At 31.6% G+C, this 20394-nt stretch overlaps 1 protein-coding gene across 4 annotated transcripts in view; it reads left to right on the top strand.

Moving 5' to 3' along the window:
- Positions 1-20394, top strand: part of LOC113509147 (protein scalloped) — a 94580-nt gene that overhangs the window by 11663 nt on the left and 62523 nt on the right. For 3 of the 4 annotated variants that reach the window (XM_026892449.3, XM_026892453.3, XM_026892452.3), the window contains exon 2: positions 5777-5853. The exons of the other annotated variant lie outside the window; for it this stretch is intronic. In XM_026892449.3, coding sequence (XP_026748250.2) covers positions 5820-5853 — 34 coding nt within the window. In that variant the 5' untranslated portion in view covers positions 5777-5819. The remainder of the gene's footprint in view (positions 1-5776; positions 5854-20394) is intronic. 4 annotated transcript variants of the gene reach the window in all.

The raw sequence follows: 20394 nt of genomic DNA, 5'->3' as shown, positions 1-20394 counted from the left end.
TTTCAATACGAATAACATGGACGCGATGCAACTACGAGTGCAATTCGATGTCTAGTGCCGGCTGTTTAATTTTTTTCTTCTTATTAATTTATCCATATAGTTTCTATTATAGTTTTATTATATCAATATATTATGCCAAAAGGGAGAGCTCAATTATTTTCTGAAGAAGCGTTTGAGTTTTTTTCATTATCCTCTAATTTTCTTCTGGTGTGGATATTAAGCCCGACAGTAATAACCCGGTTCGCTCCCGTCATCCATCACGGGGCGGTGCAATCGTCCCGCTGTCAGTCTATTCCGGGACGCTCCGTTTTCGCTAATGATTCTCCTCGCCGCCGTGATATCACGCGACATTTACAAAGGCTGATTGTACCAACGATTTGTGCGTACAAATCGTTTCTTCATCTCGTGTTATATCTGTCGGAGGCTTATTTATCTGCTACACGTCTATATGGGTCACAGATACTGATACTTATCTCCGTATCTACTCGTGCCGTGGCCCTGCGATAAAACCAGCAGGCGGGAACAACACGAAACTTAGATTGAATTAAATCGCGTATGTGTCAAAGAACGAGTGTGTAACATTTTTTATTCGTAACAAAGCACAGTTTATTCGTTTCGTTTAAAGCGTTCGCCGCATCGCGTTCCACGTGAGAGAGTTTATAATTTATTTGCGTCGCAGTTTTCTGGCGACGATTTTCCCACAGGGGCGGCTTCTCAAACGAGCCGCGCCCGCCCTTTATGTGGTTTTTTGTGGCGACACAAAATGCCCCGGTGGAAAACATTCAGTGATAACTGGTAACAATCGCAGCCGCCGGATGCTCCCTCCCATTCCACGCATACCTCGCGCTGGACCTCGACTGGTGCTTTTTCATCTAGCACCGCATCGCTGACCGAACCCTCTTGAGACTCGTGACTCGAAATCTAAACGACGATCAATATAATTATTGGGGTTTATTTATATTTAATTAGTCGTTTTAAAATTTCAAACAATACTTATATATGCATTGTTATTATATCACTTGTATAATGGCGTTCAGTCACTGTTAATCGTAATTTCAATCATTCACTGTCAATGAATGGCTGAAATGATAACAAAGGAACTGAACTATGATTATCAACTATATACTATATCTGTACTTGAATAATTGGAGCTACGAGTTACTCTACTTTACAAATGGAATAATTTGTTATTATCTTTATCAGTATAAATACTAGATGAAATAATGGCCTGTAACAAATAATATATAAAAACCTAGACACACAATCAGGGACTAAAAACAATACTGAACATAGTGCGTATTCAACAACATATTGCACTCATTTTTAATAATCCAGTGACGTTTGTAATACAACGTAGAAATCTTACAAATTTCGTAAAAAACATATATCTAGTTTCTTATTTATGATAATTATTTGACCCTACTAATATTTATTTTTTATTATCAAATAATAAGAATTAAAAAATATTTATATGAATGTTCAAAGATAAATCGTACGGTAACAAATACCTCCACTCTTACACTTATAAGCCTTACTAATATTAAAAATATGAAAGTGAGTTTGTTTGTTTGTTGTCTTATAGCATCTGAACAATTGAACCAGTCATTATGAAATTTGGTGTAAGAAAATTTCATCAGTGGCATACATGAACGAAGTCGCTGGTAAAAGCTAGTATTAATATATTAAGCATACATATTAATTAATATATTTATTGATTTTGTATATAAAAATTAAATAAAAGTGGATACTAATGAATATTCTAATACCAAGAATGTTTAGTGTCTACACAGTAGTTCATTAGCAGAGGCGCGCTTTGGTCCTGCGTATTTCATTGTTCCATTGTTTTATTTGCCCCTGTCGGTGCTTGCTGAGAGATACACAACCCCTGTGTTCCTAGCGCGTTTGACACCTGTAACCGATGCTATAGTATTTTTAAGTACCGAGTAAACTGAATATTTTATAGTTCAAGCGTCCAGCCACCAACTGTAACCGGCGTGGACGCACTCGCGTCCATAGACGGAACATTTTCATGCCTCGCACCACAACTTTTTATTAATGTCCTATTGTTTCTTAATCGCCGCTCCAGATTTGATATCACGATAAGTTTCCGTTAAAAGCATAAAGTTAAATAAGTACAGCGCTAAGGTCGCTGTCGGTAGTGTTTCTCGACCGAAAAGCGTGGCCGTCAGATCTGAAGCCCGATTTCTTTTATCTCTCCATTCGATCGCCGGTCGACATTACTGCGTTGCTGGAAGCCGGAGACGTCGATTTTTCAACTTGTAAACTCGACTTTGACATGCTGCGTAAATAAAGAGTACCGGTTCATTAAGATTCCACGTTTAGTCTAGATTCTTAAAATTATAAGAGACTCGATCATTATCGAGCAACACACACTTAGCTAGTATAGTAGGACCATTTGTCTTATCTTTTCAATGTTTTAGGCTATTCATTGCATTGTGACGGCATGGCTGCCGCACAAATCTCACGCTAGATGTATCGCTGTTCCATTTTGCTGATAATAAATCGTATGTTTAGCGAGGCGGTGACTTGTATAATTAACAATAGCGGCATTATACGCGATTTCCAAACTAAGCGACTCAGCGCAGATCGTTTGTCACGACGCAAATTGCTATTTATGAGGATTATCTATACATAAATGGCGTAAATCGTTTTGTATGTTGACATAGCCATTGTTACAACACTTTTAATGGTTAAACCTCGCCGCAGTTAAATGATTTTAGTAAATTGAAAACGGAACTCTTCAGTTTTATATGTCTGTTCACCGATTCCGGATAGGTAGAAAGAAAAGAAAAACATAAGTAGTAAGTGCTGTATTTACTTTTGAATCTGTTTCTTTTTTCGTTAGAATATAGAATTAAAAATAATCCTGGCTACTAAGTTATTGCTCTTGTTTGTTTAAGAAAAATATTTTAACATGAAAACGATAGAATCATGAAAGGAATTCAGTAATTTAAAAAATATTTTAAATAATATCCTACACTACACTAAAGTTCATCAAAATCCCTCCAATTGTTTCTCTACTCAAAAATTATAGTAACTGATAAATATCAGAATATAAAATTAAATTAAATATAAAATAAATTAAAAGAAAATAAAATTATTTAAATCGAAAATTATGTAGATACCTTATAATTATTATACTGTTAATTATAATTATTATCATAACTATAGTTACAGTTTAATTCTTAATTATTTTTTATTCATTTGTTTATTTGATAAACTGGGTGAGCTTTACAGTTTCCCAATACGCTCACCCAGGAAAGCATTAGTACAATAACATATGCTTTATAACTATAATTAACAGTATGAGTAAAATACCATAACAATAATACAAATGTGTAATATATTTTAAATATCTGAACATAAACATATTATATTTATATGATCTTAAAAATATATTTTTATTTCAATACACAATTAAAGCATTTAGTATTCTTATTTTAAATTTTATTAACCATCTACTATATACTCAAAATGGCAATAAATAAGATCCGGAGATATTTAATTCTACAATAAAATGTTAGGGTTAGACTTACTTAAAATACTCGTGTGAGACCTCTCACCTCGGAATTGTTTCCGAGGTGTATAGATCGTAAATAAGCCATCGCTATTTAGCTAACAATCGTGCTCCGATGGGCATTTGGTCAGATTCCTAGCCTAGAGAGCAGTGGTAGCCACGTGTGCTCGCCTCCGCATGCCTCGGGCAGAATATGCAAGCCTGCATTTTGGCCCCTATGTCGGATATGCTATGCAGATTCACGCAAATAATGTACGCAAGTAATGTAACCCATGCGAGATCGAACATTATCGTATATCTCTGCTGCATTGACTTGACATTAGTTATTGACGAGGTTTATAAACTGTTTTTAATTTAATATCAGTGATTGTTGACACTTTTGAACACATATTGATATATATATATGTATAAAAAATACTTGTTCTACAATCAGTTACAATAAACACCTGACCGGTTTCGTATTTCAAGGTATTTTCAAAGATTTATCTGTATTTGTTATCTTTCGTGCAACATATTGACGATTTCATATTATATTATTTACAGTTTTAATTATAGAATGTAATTTTTTTTAAATAGTGAGTGGTAAATATGTTTTTGAAGTGCCAGCCAAAATTAAATTCATGACTTTGTTAATATATCGTCATAGTCGTTGAATACTGACGGATCTGACAAAGATTACATATAAAGATCCGTCAGTGTTCTACGACTATGACGATATGTGTGCAGTGTATGCAAAATACCTATTATAATACCAGAATTCTTAATGTTTTTACTAAATTCAAGCAAAACTGTTCAACTATAAGAACCAATACAGATTAAATTCATCCAATTCGCATTGTTATTACAATCCGAACAGTTGAATACAGTTATTTTAGACGAATCGGAAATATTCTCGGCAGCTGTTCGGTCGTGCGTATACGTGCTGCCAGTACAGTCAATACCAAAAGTCGACGAATACACAGTTGTTTAGGGGTTTTGGCGTCGATGCCAGATACGTTTTTGGATTTTTACCCAATTTTCAAATATTTTTAAAATTGATACGGTTTTCTTTATCAATAAATAACCAATATTAATTTTGTGTACGTTTTCATTTCTTTTCATCATTTTAAAAATATGCGAACGACAAAAAATAGCTATTCTCGACATTGGCTTCTTCACGTCACGTTCCTACCATCAGTAATATATTCCATGGACTTATATGTCTGCTAAACAGTTTATACAATAAATACCAAAAACTGTCACAAAATTTATCAAATTTCTCCACACTCGTTTCTATTTTCTCTAACAATTTCATTTAATATTTCGCGAAAAGAATTTTATTACCCAAAATTACGAAAAAAATACCTAATCCGGTATTACTGGCACACAATGTCTGCTACATGCAAAACCCACTTAATAATATAAGCGAACATTAACAAAGTATTTGATGAATATCTTGATTATAACAAATAACAAACCATATGTATTCCACTATTGAGAAAGGGTTTTTCCTCATTAGAGAAAAATGTAAGCCTACTATTAAGATATTGGCGGGTTGATACAGTATTTTAGTTAGAATTTTTCTCTTACACTAATGAGAACAGGGCATTGATAAATATTACATAATTTACAAATTGCTAAATGTATACAATAACAAATACACAATATTGTTTATAGATTTTGAAGATGTAAATACGTTCGTGGTATTTTGTTGCTAACCGTACAACTGAAGCATGTAAATTATACAATTACGTCAAACGTGCAAATGAAATGCATGATGTCTGAGAGTGTCCTAAAGAAATAAAATAATAGGCATCGATACTTCGGTGACGCATATAAAGTAGGGGTAATCCGCTAAAATTAATTAAGGTAGTTCACTCTATAAGATGAATTACTGTATTGTATAAGTATGTATCACTGTATAAGATGAATTTGCGCGTAACTATAACATTATGCACAGATATTATTATTGTTATTACATTCTGCGGTCTCTCAAATTAGTGTTAATCAGGTACATTATTAATTATATTGCCTATGTATTTAGTTAAATCATTAATTATCACACAATTCTTGGTACTAATAATTGGGCACTGGGCACATAACGTGTCAGTCAACCTTTACTGTAAATCCTAACTAATATGCTAGTAGGTAAATTTTAAACAAATATTGTCTCTTGACAACGAATCTGTCAGTGATCCAGCTGATAAGTATTTATTCAATGTTTCATAATTGTTTCACCTTATATTTTGTTCGTTTTAGGTAAGTGACAAATGGAAAATTTACAACGGTGATTCGTTCGTTCATGATGCATCCAGCAGGATACTACGCTAATCTTGGTAAGAAATAACAGAGCATACAATGGAAAGTTCTAAATTAATATATTATTACACTTCTATTATTATATGAGTATTCTCGAGATTATATATATATATATATATATATATATATATATATATATATATATATATATATATATATATATATATATATATATATATATATATACAGAGAGAGAACAAGTTTCAATTCAATATTTGACGGAAGTAAGATCGTGATTAACAATTAATATAGTGTAAGTCTTGTATATCTTTTTTTTTTATAAATTATAAATCATACCAGTAATTATTGAAAATAAAAGAAGTCGTTTGAGAAATTTTTACATAGATTTATTGAAGTAGATTATACATATTGTACATTTGATTACCTTTGTCATATTATTATTAGTATGTACAATAATGAATTAAAAATAAAATAAAAATAGGTTTTTAAATTATACCTACTGTGTAAATAGTTACTAAATTGTAAATGTAAAGTAGTATTAATAAATTATTAAATACTATATATATTACATGAACATCTACGCAAATTCCCGTAACTCATTATTTCCGTTCCCATGGGGATTTCCAAGAACCCTTTTTAAGGGATGTACTCGTAGGTGTATACGACACTTGAATGAATGATAAATTATTTGTCCAAAGTGTGACACATACATAGTGTTATATAAAGACAATATTAAACACAGAATAGTATCACAATGGGTTCAATACTAAATTGCCATTCTCTAAATCAATTTAAAATTTATATTTTAAATTCATAGTTTAGCGAATGTTATTGATTACCTGGAACTAAATTTAATATAGTTCTGATTCATATCTATTATAAATTTTAATCGGTAAGTTAACAACGTTTGCAATGATATTGATTTGAGAGAGTACGGAGTTATATCATAGTCTTCAGGAATGGCAATGCACGAATATTCTGTGTTTTTTTTTTCTACTACGAAGGCGGCAAATAAGCATACAGCCCGTCTGAGGGTAAACGGTTACTGTAGCCTTTGGACGCCTGCAACACTAGGGGAATCACGTGCGCGTTGTCAACCCTTAATATACCCTTTTTGAAAAACGCCATACTGAGTTCCTAAGGAAACCTTAGCAGGGAGCTCATTTCACAGCCTGAGTGTTCGCGGGAAAAAATCCTTTAACACCACGCTGTATCTGACCATTTAGGTTCAAGCGTATGATGCCCAAAGTGCTGTTCATTTCTATACGCTAAGTTTATCACTTTTCATCATATGGCCTATTTGTTAACTTCTTTACAATTCCGGGGTCCATGTAAATGTAATTTAGACTCTTTTTTTCTGCACTAAACGCCTCTCATTTGGGCCATTATAAGTCATTGATTCAATGTTAGCACGGCTAATTTTAATCGTTTGCAATTAGTAGTAGCCTATGTCCATCTTTGGTTTTGTATGTCAGTGGATCTTCGAGGAATCCATGTTCGAAACTGCTAAAACGGAAGAGAAAGAAGTGGATGCAGGGCTATTATGTATTACAGGTTATGAAACATCATAACCTCTTATTCCGGGGTGCATATAAATACTATTTATATCTTAGTCTTCAGGAATGGTAACGCATGAAAAAAAAAACATATACATAGTACTCTTCATTTCTATTAGCTAGCTTGGTATGCTGCAATGCAGATTTTCACAGAGACCACAGTTATACAGAGGAATCTTTGGCTATTTCAAGTTTACCTAATCCTGAATATATCACTATCATTATTTGTAATTATTACAAGTATTGTAACTTTCTATTATTGAAATAATTTTTAAAATCGATTCCAGAAACTAGCCTTACCTCTGCATGTAATGTAGAAACTAAGTCATATTTTACAATAAATGTCATTTAATTTTATAATCACAATTATTGATCACAGGAAAATACAAAAGAAATAAATCTATGTTTGTTGCTCGACTAGTTATATAATAATTGTTTGACGCGTATTAATTATACTTACGCAATTATTAATGCGATATGAAATTATTAGAACTCAATTTAGAAACAATAAATAATTATAAATTCCAAGAAGGATAATAAAAATAGTATTTATTATTATTTAATATTAAAAATAACATACACATGACCTAAATAAGTGACGACTATGATGTAATCTATCAATAATGATAATAATTCAATTTTATAAACAAAAATGCTGATTCAGCTGATGCTATCAGTGTATCGCTTTCGCGTACAGTTGCACAGTATTGATTTTCAATTATTACTCCTCTTTGACTTAATTACTACTACTACTCGTATTAAAGATTACTCCTACAAATATTATAAAAGTGATACTGAGAGTGTTTGTTTATTTGACAATGTTGCACCAAAAGTAAATTGAGCATTGGAAATGAGTATTTATGTTTTAGATTGTACCGTCTTATGTTAAGTCAAAGGAAGTTTTTAACTAACCACTGAGATACAGGCTTAGCCTAGTTCGGTGGTTAGTAGATCTAACTAAGTATGAATTGTTATTAAATAAAGAATTATCAATTATCAAATTATCAAATTTGAGGTTAAACTTGTTTCTTTAACAGTTCAACCAATACTATCTTGAATTTAATTGAAAAGAACATAGTTACTTTTTTCCATATCAATAAATATATTCCCGTCACGTGGACTAAATCGTTATTTGCTTCACGTGTATTAGTATACTTTAGTATACTAATATAATAAATATATAAAATGTACACGCTGATCTGTGGAACTAGCAGTCAGATTTGAAAAATTAATTTTGTATTTGATGACTCATTTATTGAGAATAGTTATATACTATTCAACAACACGATGTTACCTCAGGCGAAGCCGGGAGATTTAGCTAATTTATTTTAAGAAATACAAGCTTGAACCAAAACACTAAAAGTAGATATACAAGTAAATTTGCTCCGCAAAGAAAAAACGTCTTTGATCGTGACAAAATTAATATGGGAGCTTAGTATGAGATCGAGACGGGAGAAAGTCGCTAAACCTAAAGTTGTACGCGATATTTGGCTCACGATTTGGCTTTTAACAGAAACCTGATTGACCAACTTATTTTCTATACACATGCCAATTAGTAGGGACTCTACCGATTAACTTTACCTATCCTGTGCCAAATCGTGACGTCTCAACTCATACGCACGTAATAAATTAATCCATGAACGTACTTTTTATGCGATTTTAATTATTGTATCGTAATATCTTTGTTATACAAACTTTATATTGGATACATTAAAAAGATTGATATACAATAGCGGACTTATCCCATAGAAGGATCTCTTACACTTAGCTTTTGAAACGCCGAAGAGAAACTATACAATGTTTGAGGGTAAAAATTATATAGTTAAAGATATAATTTAATAGTACCTAGTTGAAATGAAAAATATTTTTTCATAGCTATTATTATAAATATTAATTTTGTTGCATTTGAAATAGTTTTATTCTTTGAAAATAAAATTTTAAATTATCGAAGATATTAAACAAATCTAATCTTATCGTTTAAAATTGAACTTTTATGTCGACATTATTAAGTCGAATTTCGTTGTCTGGCAAATGTGATTTCGTATTAAGAATAGTTTAGACTCGACACTCTCCCGCTACATAAATATAATAATAATATATTATATATCATAATACACCCACAGTGTTACCATATTATAATAATACTGTGCGATACACCTGTCCAGTTTATCTTGGTAAGTTGCTAGTTATCGGTGCCCGTATCGTTTTCTGCGAAATCACTCGATAAAAGAACTCACACGCCGCTGACGTCACTTTGATATGTGATGTAAATTTAAAGCACTCTAATATTCTAGTATGTTCTCAAGAGTTAGGCGAGTCTATCATATAAAATGTTAAATTTATTTCAATTGCTTTTGTATTACAATTAAAAAATTGTATTATGTATTTAGATTCTTTGTTTAGTACATATGTACGTGTTGTGATTTGAGTTATAGAATGATTATCGAAGCCATACATTGAATTTAACTTTTTTTTTTTAAATAAAGAAGCTATTGGCTATACTATATATTATATAGAACGGGATACATTCTCAAAACTAATTATTAAAAATGTAAACCAATTTTAATAGTTAGTTTTTATTTTTTTATAAGGGTTTATTTTTAACAACAGCCGATTTGTCGTCAGACTTAGGCCTTAAGAGCATGGGAAATGCAAAATTTATTCCACAGATTATAAATTAGTAGTAATATATTAACCAGAGGGAGACTTTGTACAAAAGTCGATTGCTTGGGTACCTCTGTTCCATTCGTGTTTCAACCGTGAAGCAGTTGTGTTGGCGTGACTGTGTTTCGGTTTGAAGGGTGGGATATGGCGTGAATTTACTGGGTACAGAGGAATAACACCTGAGTCCTCAGGAGTGGCAACGCATGGGGAGTATCATGGGCGAAACAGTATACTCTGTTATGTCCATGGTACTGCTCATGTCTATAGGCAACGGTTACCACTTTCCATCAGGTGGGCCGTCAGCTTGTTTGCCATTCTAAGTTGCATAAAGTTGCATAAAAATCAATCCTATAATATACGAGTAAACGTAACTACTTAAACATACTAGCTATAAACCGCAGTTTTGTCCGTATAAAATATGATAACGAGATTTATATACAATAAAATTATATCTCGATATATAATATAGCAACTGCTTATGATTGTAACATACCTACATGAGATAGACGGTATTTTAGAAATACTTCAGATATTCGAGTTGTTTCTACCTTACTGAGGACTCTTACGTGACTTGAAGTGAACCTACCACACATTATTATTGTTTTTTACATTGTCTTATTTGATATTATATCAATTGATATTTTTATCTACTACTGATATCCATTATTAAATACTATAATAGTAAATAAATAATATTATAAAATTTAAAATCATTATTTATTTATTGGAACAACAAACAGTAACAATATTATCTACTAATGTTAGTATAGTATTATGGTAGTATAGTACTAATGATATTTGCCAAAGTATAACCAATGCCGTACAAATATTGTATAAAAACATACCAATATCGTATAAAATATTATTACATTATCATTATTATTTATGTAATATTTCAATCAATTCTTTGTCCTATGCGATATTGATTTAATATCAAGTATCATGTAGTGACTAAAAAAATGAAAATCATAAACTCTAGAAAGTTACTAAATAAATTCTAAGACATAGAAATATATTTAATAGTTTTAATACTAAACAATTTCAACATTGACCACAGTTTAAAGAATTCTTTCCTACCAGTCGTCCAATAGACACGTCTAGTCAAGAACATTTAACAAACTGATTGTTCCGTACACTGTGGTATGACTATTCTCTTTAAAAAAATCATTTCTCTGATCCGATTCACAGCGTGATAAGGTGTTAAAAATAGATATAACATCTGAGTGTGAATAACGTGTTAATACAATTGTCACTTTTGGAATATTTAGCATTAACTATCTTCTAGTGTAATCTATTTTTGTTCTCAACAGATTTCTATTGTGAGATCGCTTATATGCATTTTTACTTTATTCCATTTTAAAGTGATAGATGAAAAAAAAATTATCTTATTAATCCATTCTAATACCTATTAAGTGAAAGTGAATTTCCTTTAGTCTTACCTCTTGATACTTCAACGAATCAATCATCATAAAATTTGATTTATTCACGGTATTTGGGATAGAGTAAAAAAAGGGATAGACTATTTTTTATCATTAAAAATATCCCAGTCACACGGATAAAAATCCTAAGTAAAAAAATGTAGTACATTAATTAAAAGTACACAAATGAATTATTCTGAAAACGATTATAAATCTAAACATAGGATTTCAATTACAAGTTAGAAAACTTGCCGGCTACCCCACCGCCTGATAGCCGTCTTAAACAAATAGCAATCGTTTCAGTACATTTTCACTCGTTTAATCGTTAATCGAGTTGTGTGAAACGGGGGCCCAATTGATTGGCCAATTATACACCACTAATGCCTTCTCGATACATCGAAACAGTTCTGTTAAGTGACTCGATTTATCTTTCTAATTTGATAGTACACGTGCTAGTACTGAAAGTGTAAACATAATAAAGTGTGGCAATAATCAATTATATATTAAGATAACTACTTATTTACCTACTCACTTTTTGTAAATATTATTTCTATAAACATATCTATTCAGAGATACCTTCAATTAATATTATTGCATAACATATTACCTATCGGTGAATATGCAGTATTTATTTGTATTGAAGGAGGCTTACAGCTATAGTAACTTAATAATTAAGTATATATAACAACCGTAAGCCAATTAAAAGTTACCACATATATTTAACAAAAATTTATATTAGGTAAAATTTAAATAAGTAATGAGTGGGCAAGCAGAAGCTTTATGTTGTAATGTATGAACATAATTTTACATTTTTTTTTTATAGTCACTATAATAACATATTTACTTATTTATATTAATTTTAATAAATATTTAAAAGTTATTTATTAATATTATTTATTTAAATTTACGATCGGAATAAAAGTGCAATAGACGTGCCACCAATTCGTCGTCTTCCCAAGTATGTCATATATAATATGTTATACTTGATTAAATAGTGCATTAATCAAATTTTCAGTACGAAACTTAACATTAATACAAGTGAAATTTTTTAACATGACTGTACAATATTTAAACTCTAAATCGTCATTAGATTTGGTAGTCACGACTCATAGAACTTTAACAATAATTGAAAAACAGATAAGTAATCTTCGTCGTGATATATTCAAATATAATTAGGTGATAATCTCTTGACGTCTCTACATGTACACTACAAGTTCAAAAAAATATTACGTGAGTATCTCTGAGTGTGTTTGGATGTTTTGATTGGGGCAATGGCATATGTATTATATAAAGACCGCTAAACAACTATCAAACACGTGGAACCGATTGTGTTGTTTTGAATCAAAAGTTCATTTCGTACCACATTAAATATATTTAAATTAAACGTCAATTTCTTATTTTATAATTCTTTTCCCCTTTAAACAACTATTTAGATAATATAAAAAAATAATAAAATTAGTTTTAATATTTAATGCATTAAATTAGGGTTTATAGTTGTTTCTGTATAAATGTAAAATAATCAAAAACATGTTTGTACCAATAAATTACTTATTAAATAATTTCTTTTCTACGATTGCAATACTATTATATTTTTTAATATCATAAGATACTGCACAATAATGAACTCGGCTTAATATTAAACATTTTATATTGAGATATAACTAACGCTATAGAAGTCACCTTGTACTAAATAAAAAAGTTTACTGAAATTTATTATATATATTATATACTCATCTAATATTGGTCATTAACGATCAAGCAAGAACCTCCTGAACGATAATGCATCTTATTTACATTCACCGATATCGATTTAACCTTAATATAGGAAGTTTCCCACATTAAGGCTACGTCAATTTGAGTTTAAAATGGCGTAATTGGGTTACGAAATAATATTTTTTTTTACTGACAATATAAAAATACTAATGATAACATTTAAGAATAATTAATAAATATACATCAACAATGACTTTAAAAGTCCTTTTACCAATAACAAGGCTAAAGCGTTTCAAGCGCGCGCGTCGACCAAACAGCGGTGCCTTTAGTGTCAGCTTTTATTACTTTTTGGGGCTTGAGCGTGTTTTCTCGGATCTTTATTTACACATAATGATATTTAATTTATAATCCCGTAATATAATTAAATAACAAACAAAACACCTTTCTCTTTTTATATATTGCTTCCGATCATTGTTATCAGTTATGGATAATCTTTTTCTACATGATATAGATTAATATATTATATTTGTGTCCAAATACATATTAATAACAAGAGCATTAAGTAACTACGAAGAAAATGATAAAAATTATGTTAATATGATGTGACCCCTGAACATTTAATGCCATAATTATTTGGAATTTATAAATATATACAAATAAACTTGAATTTAGTGGCATATCTAGATGAAAAAATCAACGATGCTACATGCTTTGTCTACCATCAAAAAAGTGACAATCACACTTTTAAAAGAACATAAATATAGGCAAACTTCCAACTTCCTATACTATTTCAGTTTGCTCGCGGAAAGAACATTTTACAAAATTATTAATTCTTCGATCTTGTCTCGAGGGCTCTTCGATAACACGACCTCACCAATATCGAGGCTATTGTTTATTATTTCGCTGTTGCCCTGGGCGTGTCTTATGCAAAGCTCTGCAGCTCCACACACGAACACTGAACACAGTGCCTCGAGGTGTACAGCACAAGCGTCAACGCTAGACGTCGCCTTTATCGCCAAGAATAACCATAAAAGCTTGATTTATAAACGTCGCCTCACCATCGTGGAGCAATAAAATCGACTGCCCTGTACCATGTGTGGCTAAATCGCGCCATTTCTATTGAATGTGGTTTATTTCTGTACCAATGCTTTTACTCATATTTGTATTCAACGGGCAATTTGCAATTGTTTACATTATAGTAGTAGCCAGCGGTTGCTGATTCCCTTCTGTGGCTTTATTGGATCACACATTTGTCTTGCGCATATATAAATATTTTGTTATGATAATAGAAAAGGTTTAATATCTGTTCATGCCCTTTTAATTTTCAATTATTTGTTGCCCTTATTCCTGAATAATTAAGTATAATTGAACATAGAAGATTTTATTTCCCAAACATTACTAAATTTCTTCTTTTCATTCATCATTGAAGACCGATAAAAGTATCTTACTTGTATTTTACCTTTACATTTAAAATTAAATATACCACTTAATCTATCAAGTTTTACATCACATGTGGATAGGTGACCGTATCCGAGTCAGTGTTTATCGCGCTGAACTCTTGACAAATGACAATAATGAAGAGCCGGGAAGTTGGATGCAGTGAATGCAGTTCGCTTCGGACGCCTCCACCGGCCCGCCGTGACATAACAGAGCTCGCCCCGCCCACGCGCTCTCTCTCACCCGCCCAGTGAGGGAGCGAGACAACTACACTCCCTCCGCCAAAGCCTCCACGCCGCACTGTTTCTAAGAAAAGCCAACTGTTATTATCTGAGGTGGATTGTTCTCGTCTCGAGCTCGCCGCTTTATTTGGCCGCTATCATGAATGAACGCAGTCCGCGGCTGCAGGTGTGCACCCTCCAGCGCTAAATTTCAGCAATTACCCATCTAACTTCTTTTAGGTGCACGCCAATTTCCCGCACGCTACCCGATAATTCAGTAGTGGACGGTTTCGTGCGTCTGAGCTTCACAGGAAGTCAATGCTCGGGGCTCAATCAAGCTCTAAGGCACTTTCGCTTTGTTTCGATTAACATAGATTCGTCGCTCACGAATATGGCGCTGTCAATCCGCCTACTCAGTTTTACGTATGGATAATGCCCGCCAGATTGCCATCAATCAGACATCTATTGGCACCAATACACGTGATAATTTCGGCATCTGTGAGAAGATCTGTCGGTAGGTGCCAACGGTTGGATAATCACTTCTCGTACGCATTAACAAGCATTTGATATGTGTAAAATAATAGAGTACAAAAAATCTTACGTAGTAACATAGCAACTAATGTGATTCTTTTTGGTAATTAAATATTGAACCAGTTGTTTGTTTCTAAGAAAACACATGAAATATACATAAAAGTAGTACCTGTTGTGACGTCTTTATCTAGTAGGTATTATTAATAGATATTTAATGTGGTCTTTGTACTGTAGGAAATACTATTATTATGTAGATAGGTATGCCTCTAGATTCAGACATAATTTAATCTACTTCCTACAATCAAACTAATATTGTAAATGTGAAAATATAAATCTTTCAGTGTTTGCATTTAGATGTTTGTTATTAGTAGCTTCTCCAATAGAATTATTAGAATAATAAATTCCATTGATTGTACAAACAAATTTACATGGAAAATATTAATACTTAATTGTTTCATATTACCTTTTTAAATAAACATTATATTCATAGTATTCTTGTTTTTAACCTATTTCTTTAATACCATCATGTAGTATCTAAATGAATTTTGCTTAGATGTAAATTATTAACAATTTAAAAAAGTTAATCAATTTTTATTTGGTTTGCTATTAAAGATCATCAGACTCGTCTTAAAGTCGGATTATTATTCGTTTGTTTTTATTATAAATTTATTTAATGATATATCCAAGGGCTGATAGCTACGAGGAACAGTCACAAACCGCTTACATCTGTTCCCTATTTATCATAAAATAATGTTCAAATTACTTGCTATGGTCCATTTGAATATTTTAAATTTTGTTAATTTACTTAGAAATCAATTTTTGTAACGGAAAAAAAAAACATTGAAAAATAATTGGTTCTTTTTGGAAGCTTGACAAATTTATAGAGCAACTAAGGATGTTAAATTCTCTTGGCACCGGCTTCAGGTAATAAACAAGAAATGATTTACAGATTACGTAGGCGTCCTAGCCATCTAGTAAATAGCAGTTTCCTGTGTCCACCAACACACGTATTTGCGAGATAAGAAATTCTGACACAATTATATTAGAGGCATGAAAGATATTTTGAACTTTTAATGTTATCGATGACTCGCGTAATAATGTCGTTTGACCTACAAATACACTAATTTCTAATATAGCTCTTTTGTTTTTGACATAATTATTAAAGCTGTGTATATAATATGAGATTTTAAATTTACTTGTTATTTTATAATTTACTAATAGATTATTTCTTTAAAGTGCATTTAAGACAGGCAATCATACATCCACAATACACTTTATAATTTTTTGTAGTATATAAAAACTTTACTTTCCAAAATACGTTGATTATTTTTTTTTAAAATATTCCCAAAATATGTGTTAGTCTATTTTTCTAAAGAATGACTTTTTATCAAAACAACTTACTTCCATTTTAGTTAATTCCAAAAGGTGACAAGTTCAAGGTTCATCGATCTATTTCTAACCAACATGAATCACACTTTATACTCAGAGCTAAAATTGTCTTAAACATGTAATTTGCATTCAATGCCAAAAAAACTTACTAAACAAATCCAACACACCAAGGTCATATTTACTTATAGCTTATCAACAATACGAGATTATGCACGTTTAACGCTAGTTACATACGCACGCAACAAGAAAGTGCCAACCGTATAATGATTTGTTAATGTCTGATAAGAAATTAATTACGGTGTAACCAATAAGGAGAGAAAGCAATAAGATAATCATTGAGGAGGCTATTACTATTATTAGAATGCTCTCTGCCTCTGGTGTTGAGGATAGGATTGGCGCCGAATTGTGAACAAAGCGGCAGAACCGGTTATCCAACACTGCTACAGTAGCCTTAACCATAATAAAATTATACCTTGTTCTGTTATGTACTCGTATAGGCCCCGAGCTAGTTTTCTTCCAACTTTTATCATCGCAATTGATGTAAATATGCAAGATGAGTTTATTTGTTTGATTACACGTTTATTTTGAATCGATAACGTCTTGTTACATATTAACTGTTTCTAACTAGTGTTGTTTATGATTGAACTCTATATGTTAAATATTTGGATATTTTTATTTCATAATCATCTGTAATTAGTACAACTTTTGAGTTATTGAAACTTTAAGGAAGAATATAATTTATGTTAATCTGTTTAATTAAGTATAACTTATAGTAGATTGGGAATAAATCTCAAAACTATTGTTGTTTTTTTTTTTTTTTTTTATGCAACTTAGAATGACAAACAAGCTGACGGCCCACCTGATGGAAAGTGGTAACCGTCGCCTATAGACATGAGCAGTACCATGGACATAGCAGACTATACTGTTTCACCCATGATACCCCCCATGCGTTGCCATTCCTGAGGACTCAGGTGTTATTCCTCTGTACCCTGTAAATTCACGCCATATCCCACCCTTCAAACCGAAACACAGTCATGCAAACACAACTGCTTCACGGTTGAAACACGAATGTGACAGAGGTACCCAAGCAATCGACTTTTGTACAAAGTCTCCCTCTGTTGTAAAAGCAGTTTAGATCACGAACGAATCCTGTATAAACAATTATAATGTTTCTTAGTTTTCCCATATATTTTTTAAGAATTTGCTCAGTGAATGTACCTAGTTCTTAAATTAGTTGAACACCTAATGTTACTTATTACATAAATATTTAATACATAATACGTGGAAAATCACAAAATTAAAACATGGACCGCATAATAACGTCGTAAAGTTATTTTGGTTTATACTATCCGTTGACAACGGCTTGGCTTGATACTCGTGACTTTGTTATTATTGACTATTTTGATTGTAACTACATTTTATTTTATTTAGGATTCATATTAATTACTGAAACGTAATAAAAAGCAGAAATCTATATTATATTTCATCAGTCACAATGCATCTATCGAATGTTACAAAGTTATAAACTTTACGGATAAAAGAACATATTTAAAAATACGAGGAATTTAAAAAGAGTAATGAATCTACGAATCGGATGTTTAATTTTATCAACATGTATGATACGCGTGCGTTTTCACCGCGGCGAACACGGACGCAAAAACATCTAATGATTCAACGAGATGCGATGATTTCCACCGAGTCGGAAAATTCCTGTAATCGTGTTGAGACTTTCTTCAACAATCTCTGTAGCGCTTGGTAATATCAACACGCGAAACACGTGTCCAATGCTAACATTTACAATATTTACCATTGCCCACTCATTCGATTTAGTAATATAGATCGATGTATCAATTTCGTTCTTTGAAACTTATTTCGCAAAGCTACAAAACATACCTAAAATACTATGAATATAAACATTGCATACCGGTGAGTGAATAGAGAAGATAGTAATAGGACGTCCCTAAGTTATGTTTTATCGTAGACGAGATAAGAGAACCAAAGTAGTGGTGACATCATCACAGCATAACAGACCGCGTTTTGATAAAGACAATACTCAGTAGGTAACCTTTACCTGATAAGATAAATACTACTTTGCAAACGTTAAACAATTCCTCAATAATTTTAATAATGACCTGAAAGTGACTCAGATAATCCGTATTAGAAAAACCAAAACAGACAGCGAATTGTCTGTAAAAACATAAAAGTCAACGGGCTTTGGGCAAAAAAAAACACAAAAGGTGATGCACCACTTCCCGGATTATCGAGAACAGCAGCAGATAAGAGCGGGTCTACTCAACCGAAGTTGACTTGGCACAGACAGGAGCATATCGGATCGAAACTCGAAATTTCAAACCGGTTTTCTTATATCTCGTATCCTTTTCTTGGACGCGTGTACTACTATGTTGCATCTCACTCCGTGACTCACCGTTCATACGTATCACACCGGCCGGTCGCTCTACGCACTTCATGGCCACTCGCTCGACTTCGTCACGCTTTGACTGCAATGACTGGTCGTTTAATGCGACAATATATTAATGTCTAAAGCAATAAGCAAATAGATTTCTTACAATAAAATCGATTGCTTTTAAAATACATTTCGAAAGTAGCACACTTGAAGGTTTCATTAAATGTTCAATGTACAAAATTTAGGCCCAGTGTTTTAATGTAGGTACATAATTAATATATGATTTACAATATATACTTACTTTAGATAACACATATCGATAGTTAATTTACGCAAATAATAAAATAAACATATAGTACATACGTACTTTTTGTAGTCGTATACAAATAACGGTTTTATATTTCGATTAATTTAAGTTTAGATTCCTTGTATAATATTAAGTATACTTAATAATAATATTATCTTTCCTTTTTTAATTTAAGATATCAACTTTATTTTAAAAGCATCTCTCAGGTGAAAGGACGTTTTATTTGTCATCGTGCCATCGAGATTAAGAGAAAAATTTACAGCTCTTTAAATGTTTATGTGCCGTTTGGCATGTTCCCTTTTCAGCACATATAGCATCCATGAGTGTGGATTTTAATTTAGAGCGTAACTTTCTTCAATTTCGTCGTAATTATATTTTCATCTTGCCACTAGCAATCTTTTTACTTTTTAAAAATAAAAATCAATATTAACATGTACTAAATATATAATTAACTCAAAAATTCTTTATTTAAATAAACTTAATAATAATCACTTTTTAAATTGTTTTTGCTAGGATTTTAATGTTATTTTTGAAAAAAAAAAGAAATCTATCACAATTACTATTCTTCTAGAGTATTTAATTACAATTTGTTGATTCTACAATTATATAATAAACGGTTACCACGTTTATTTAAAATGTAATCATTTAATGAGTAATACGTTTTACTAGAAACTTATGTAATCTTCCTTTATAATATTTTAATAATCACTTACTGTCATGACACCCTTAGATATTAGGAATTTTTGTGGCATCCTCAAGATAATTACTATTAACAAATTCTCTTGCTTTAAATTTTGTCGCAAGGATACATAGTTGTAGAGACCTGATTTCATTTGTATTTATTCATTAGTGAAGCGATGGCGCCGAGTACAGTGCACGCTCGGAGGTGTAGAAAGAGAAAGGGGACTTATTCAAAAGTAGGTAATGTTTTTGCTGTTCTCGTTGTATGTGTTGCGG

This window comes from Galleria mellonella, unplaced genomic scaffold, assembly GCF_026898425.1.
Source record: "Galleria mellonella isolate WM207_F2 unplaced genomic scaffold, CSIRO_AGI_GalMel_v1 utg96, whole genome shotgun sequence".
Lineage (NCBI taxonomy): Eukaryota > Metazoa > Arthropoda > Insecta > Lepidoptera > Pyralidae > Galleria > Galleria mellonella.
The sequence above is the reverse complement of the archived record's forward strand: the minus strand, read 5'-3'. Positions and strand labels throughout refer to the sequence as shown.